Genomic DNA, 6000 nt, shown 5'->3' with positions numbered 1-6000 from the left:
CTTTTCTTCACTTTACTTTCTTCATCGAATTGTCTACCATTACGAAATATAAAAGAAATGAAGGAGGGAAACTGCAAAACACACAAGGGTTTCATTTGGGGAGGTAAACCTCTTATCACTCTGGTCAGCCTAATTGGTCAAATCCTCGAGGGTAGGGCCGATTTTTTCTTAACGGTATCCAACATCTATGAGAGGTTCAGTGAGTGGCCATTCAGATATTAATTCTCCCCCTCCCCCTCTTCCTCTCCTTTGAGAAACCTGGAAAATAGAAAATCTTCCCACGGAAACTCCTCAGGGTCGCGCCAAGATCGAGGCTTGCGCACTGGGTCTCGGCCGGTGGCACAGCCCCGGCTTGCAAGTCTGCGGGGTCTCCGGGCAGAAACCCAGCGCGGGCTTCTGGATCGACCGCGCGCGCGTGCGCGCTCCTCCCTCGGCCCCCTACCCTGCAGCAAGGGGAGCGTGACGTAATGCAACCTCAGCAAGTCAGCCGCTATATAAAGGAGGACTAGGCGGCGCGCCTCCCAGACGCAGAGTAGCTTGTGATTGGCTCGAGCTGCGGAACCTCGGAAACCCGAATGTGAGGAGCTTACGGATCCACAGCTGCCGCCCCCCGCAGAAATCCGGAGCGCGGTCAGAAGCCAACTGGCGGTAGCGGCTGCAGGTAAGGACACTCCTGAGGAGAAAGTAGAGGGACTCGGGTCCGCTGCGCTCAGGGTCGTTAGCGTGAGTTGAGGAGAGGCTCCCACCCAGCGTGTAGTGTAGGACGAAGGGAACAATGGAAGTGGCGTCTAGTCCCTAAGCGTTCCCTCCCCCTCGGGCAGACAGTGTTTCTCCTCAGCAGCAGCGGGTGGCTGGAGGAATTGAGAGAATTACTTCCCCCTCAGCCGATCCGTTCTTCCCCAAGGCCAGAGCCCCCGGGGGCGAGAGCCGTCGTGGAGGCCGTCGGTGGTTTAGGGTGACGGGAAAATGGCGGAAAACAAAACAGTGAAGTGAAGAATGCGGCGGCCCCCTGGCATTTTCTCTCGGCGACCCCCGCCCCGCAATATTCCTCTCGGTTGCACTGCCCCTACCTCGCCCCCGCCCCCCGCCTGCCGCGAATGGTAACCTTGGAACGCGCGAGGGATGGCGGCGTTTGCGAGAAGGTGGCACCGAATCGGGCATTTTAGGGGCTAGGGAAATGTCAGAGCCTGGAGTGGGGGTGGGGGGCCGTGTGCGGCAACTGTCGCCTCCGTTAAAACACCACCATTTTGGTTCCCAGCCGCCGTCTCCCGTGTAGCGGGGCAGAGGTAGCAGGAGGAGGATGAGGGGTTGGGCAGCACGGCGTGGGTAGCAGCGGTGGCGACCGCTGCACCAAGTGCGGGAGGAGGGGTAAGGGTATTCTTGTTTCTTCGCTCTCTTGACTTTCCACTGCGAAGGTTCTCTTGTTTGGTTGAAGATCCAGGCAGATGGGTAATATATGGGAGGGCACATGTGTGCATTCTGCTCAAAATGATTGAAACTTGGCATGATCATGGGAAAGGGAGACTTCTGCGGGAAGAGGGCTGCGTCCAAAGCTGCAATACTGCTACTTGCCAGGGCTCCTTTGTCTCCTATCTCTGCTAATACTACTTTCACATTCTCTTGCTCTGCCGCCTTAGGATTTCTCTCCTGTCCTTCACCCTATTTACATTATTGAGAAGCTAGGTCCTGAGTGAACTATGTTTAGAGGAGACGAGGAGACAAATGAGAGTAAAATGTGGGGGTGGGGTTGTCTTGCTTTGATTTTTGTTTTGTGATTTCTGCTCCGCACATATTTATGGAAAGATGTTTACTTGAAGAGTGCTTGGTGGGTACCTCCATTCAATAAGGATGGGAGATACACTCTTGAGAAGACTGAGAAGCCTAGCTATCTATTGGCTGTTGAATCCTTAACACACTGCTGTTCTCATACCTCATTCATTATTGATCTTATTGAAACTTCCTATATGGGAAAAAGGTGCTCCAATTTATTTGTTTGGTATTCTTGCAGTGTGATACTTCCCGTAATAGTTGCACTGTGTGTTAAAATTTTTACACTTCATTGAGCACTAGTGCAGATTTTTCTCTATGAATTTGGCAAGGGTAACGCTTGCCCTTGGTTGGTTCTGTTTTACTTTCCAAAATAAGGTATTGCTAGTGATTATTAAAATATGCTTTAGGGAAGATTTTGGTTTAATCAGGTGGTCGAATTCTAAGTGAAATAACGTTGCTTATGTCATTTTAGGTAGTTGTTTCTGTTGCAATCCCTTCGGTTGCTTTTTAGATTAGCAGTTTTGAGCATATGAACCCTTCCTAATCTCACCCTGCACATTAAAGTGTAAAGAAAAATTCTTAAGTTGTGTAAGAGATTTGGTTTAAAATGTTTTAAAATATCTAATTGTGAATGTATTTTTACAATAGGTAAAAAGAACGTTTTTCCAAAGAAAGTAATGTAGTTCAGAAGGAAAAATAACAAAAAGAAAGTGCTGCAGATTTTATTTTACAATATGTAAGAAAATCAACAGTTTCTTCAGGATACTCATATTAAGGTGATTAACAAATTACTTAATGTTTTATCTTTAATAATTAAACAAAATTAAGTGTTAAAACATTTTAAAGACATCTATAATTGTTCTATTAGTTATGTGATAAAGAAAGCAATTACTCTAATTAAATTTGGAATAGTACACTGTTTTAAATGTTAAAAATAAGTCCTTATGGCATTTTAATTTATCTCTCTGAAGCCCCAGGTAGTTTATTGTGAACTCTCTTGGCCCCTCTTGACTTCATTTTGAAGGCAGAAAATAATGTGGTATTTGAAAAAAGATAGAGAAATATAGCTAAGAGTTTCTAAAAATTTGTAATTTTGCTCACACATGAAGTAATTTTGTTTGAATCATTTTAATATACAGAAAAATAACCTGCTGCTGTAGGATTTTGATATACATGACTCAAATGTTAATAAAGATTACTCTGTGAGACTTTCCTGCCTCTTTTACACCTATCAAATTTTGAGACAAGGGAAAAAATCTTAGTGATCTCTGGTACTTAAGGATAGATTAAGTTGTCTTACATGGCAGCTTTCTAAAAGTTTCTAAAACTTAATGATGCAACCGCATCTTTTGTGTGGTATAGCCCAATTTATTAAACATTCCTAACTAAAAATGAGGAAATGTTTTATAGAATTGACAGACTTTTTGGTTGATTTACTTAGAATCTTATGTTTGAAAGCGAAGTATACATGTAGTTGTAAGAAATACGTTGAGTTACAGAACCTGACTTTAGGTTCCATACGATCTGGTGATCTTAAATATAGGATAAGTCATTTGAAATGAAATAGGTTGAGCCCTTGCTTTCAAAACTAGCATGAGGCTAGTGTGACTTTATTAATCATTAATGAAAAAAATTAGTCATACAATTACAAGTAAAAGATATTCTGAAAGAACCAATTTACTAAATGTTTGTATGTGATTGATCTTATCTCCACTATATTTAGGAAGCAGTCATGTTTCATGAGTCCTCAAAACTGTGAGACAAGAGAATGTAGTAGAATAAGGCCAGACGTCCTTACTGGCTCAAAGAACTCCAGGGAAACTGGGATAGAACATTTTACATTATAAGTAGAACCCCGGGAGCCAGAGGTGAAACACACGTTTATCTGCAGAACTACGCTGCAGAGCTGAGCTGGGTCTGGAAGAAATGGATGAGAGCCACTGGATGAAATTCACTAATACTAGACACCTGAGTCCTCTAGTAATGTATAAATATCCCAACTATTGTCTGTTGTCATCTTGTTCTCTTTTTTCTTCTTATTTAATAACATTTTAAGTGGAATCTCAGTGCTACAGTTTTGTTCTTTTGCTTGCTTCTTTCACTTCCCTATGGCTCATCACCCTTACTGTGCTTATTCTCCATTATCTTTGGTTTACTTCCATTTGACCCTTCTTTTATTTTTGGTTGTCACATAAAGCATCTAATCAAGGTTTTTGCTTGTTTTGTTTTCCTTTGTAATGAGATTTGCACACCTGGTTGAGAGGCACATTTTCAATTGCATTATTTTCTCAAAGCAACTGACTTTGGCCTAAATGTATTTAAACTATTTTTAAAACCGTTTCTTTTACAGAGATTTGTGAATGAACTTTGCTAAGTATGGATTCAGGTGGTGGGAGTCTTGGATTGCACACATCAGACTCTAGAATGGCACATACCATGATTATGCAGGATTTTGGTAAAGCATTTTCTTTGTTATATTTTTTCTTTCTTTTTTAAAAGTCAGAACATACTAAATATCAAAACTGTATTGGGGAAGGGGAGAAATGACAATGAAAAAATGTTCTTTTGCCAGGAAAATACATTTGTAGGGCTTATTTTCTTAAAGTAAGGTGATGTGTCAGTAGTCTAGATAAAATCATTCTTATAATTTTGTGGGAAGGTTGAGATAAGGAAACTTGGAATATAGTGGTAATATGTCATTGGAAATGAAAACCTCAGTTTGCATAAATACCTGCATCAGTTCTCATGTGTAGGAAATATTAAAATATAAAATACATTTTAAGTTGCATTGTTAATAAAGCTGAAAAAGGAAGTACTTCAGTCATTTCAAAGAAGTCAGTTAGATGCTTATATAGTGATAGAGGAATATCTTGCACTAGGGGATTAATTATATTCTGATGCCATATCCTCAGAAAGTTGTTACTAATAGCATTACCTTTTTATTTTTTTTGAAAAAAAAATTCCCTACTTTTGTGGCCAAGTTTTTCAGTAGCCTCTTAACAGTAGTCATTTTGATGAAGATGATAAGACTCACTTGACAGTCAACAAAGAAACTGAATTTGGACAGGTTCAGTCTGAATGATAGAAGAGAGGGGTATCTGAAGTGTAAGAGGCGGGCATAGAGTGGTAAGAATTAAAGAAAAGATCAGAGTGAGAGTAAAAAAGGTAAATGGTAAATTGGGACCAAAAGTAAACAGAAACATGAGATACTGTGGAATTGTTAAAGATGAAATTAGGAATGGGGGATTACAACAAGTGATACTTTACTCAATTAAGAAAATGCTCCTACTGTTTTCAGATAATATGGTTGAATATGTTGTTTTGTCCTCTGTTGTAAAGCTCACAGTAATGAGAGCCAGAAGAACTAGATTCTAGTCTTGGCAGGCCTATTAAATTATCTGTGTAAATGGGCAAATTACATATTTCACTTTTATGAAGGGGTTGGACTAGAAAACATTTAATGTCCTCCCCAGTTCTCTGATTCCTTGACCTTTCTGTCTGATGGTAAAGGTGCAATGCGTAGATTAAGATTTAATATGGTGGGAATCGAGATGACTGTGTAGTTCATGAAATAGAAAGGAATTATGGATTTATTCTGCTGAAATAGTCAGAAGTGAGTTGTGTTGATTATTGATGACTTAGAAGTGATTTTATGTGAAAAAAAAGTATAGGAATAAACTCTAGAAGAAGGACAAAAGGTTGAAGCATAAGAGATTTCACAAATAATTTTGTGAATTCTTTGCTAGAGATAGTTTTTCAAATTCTGGAACACTTGAAATTCAGTGTGATAAATTAAGTTTTGGTTGAAATTTCAACTTTAATTTTTTACCTTTTAAAAGTAAGATATTTTTAAATGGAAGAAAGGCAGTATTTTCTCCATTTAATACAAAATATTACCTACCCTGTAGTATCTGGTAAAGTGCCAGAACCCCCCTCACTCCTGAAGAAGTTGCCCATTGGCAAGTAAAACTTGATTCGTTTCAAAGAGTGAAAAAAATGTCTGATTGGTGCTGGTGAATATTTGCTTGGTGTTCCTCTTACCTTTCTTTCCACTGTTCCTCCTCAATGTCTTGAGGTTTAATCAATCCCTTATTTATCTAATACTAAGCTTTCCAAATTCTAAAAATTGATTAGAAATTAGATACATTCTCTTTAAATTTTTGCTAACATCAAAACTTAGATATCTGCAATGCCATAAATTAATTGTACTTGTGAAACATAAGAGTTTAG

At 39.7% G+C, this 6000-nt stretch overlaps 1 protein-coding gene across 5 annotated transcripts in view; it reads left to right on the top strand.

Annotated features, from left to right (window-relative positions):
• Positions 1-521: 521 nt before the first annotated feature.
• The window catches only part of ZNF711 (ZFX family zinc finger ZNF711), a 27597-nt gene continuing 22118 nt past the window's right edge, over positions 522-6000 (top strand). Inside the window, exons 1-4 of one of the 5 annotated variants that reach the window (XM_089904304.1) lie at positions 522-661; positions 2419-2546; positions 3494-3755; positions 4121-4225. In XM_089904304.1, coding sequence (XP_089760430.1) covers positions 4147-4225 — 79 coding nt within the window. In that variant the 5' untranslated portion in view covers positions 522-661; positions 2419-2546; positions 3494-3755; positions 4121-4146. Of the gene's footprint in view, positions 2547-3493; positions 4226-6000 lie in introns of all 5 variants that reach the window. The other 4 variants (XM_089904303.1, XM_089904307.1, XM_089904306.1 and 1 more) reach the window with 4 other exon arrangements.

This window comes from Delphinapterus leucas, chromosome X (assembly GCF_059928025.1).
Source record: "Delphinapterus leucas isolate spDelLeu-1000000601 "Yukka" chromosome X, BTC_Dleu_Yukka2, whole genome shotgun sequence".
NCBI classification, from domain to species: domain Eukaryota; kingdom Metazoa; phylum Chordata; class Mammalia; order Artiodactyla; family Monodontidae; genus Delphinapterus; species Delphinapterus leucas.
Note: the sequence above shows the minus strand (reverse complement) of the source record. Positions and strands in the feature narration are given on the sequence as shown.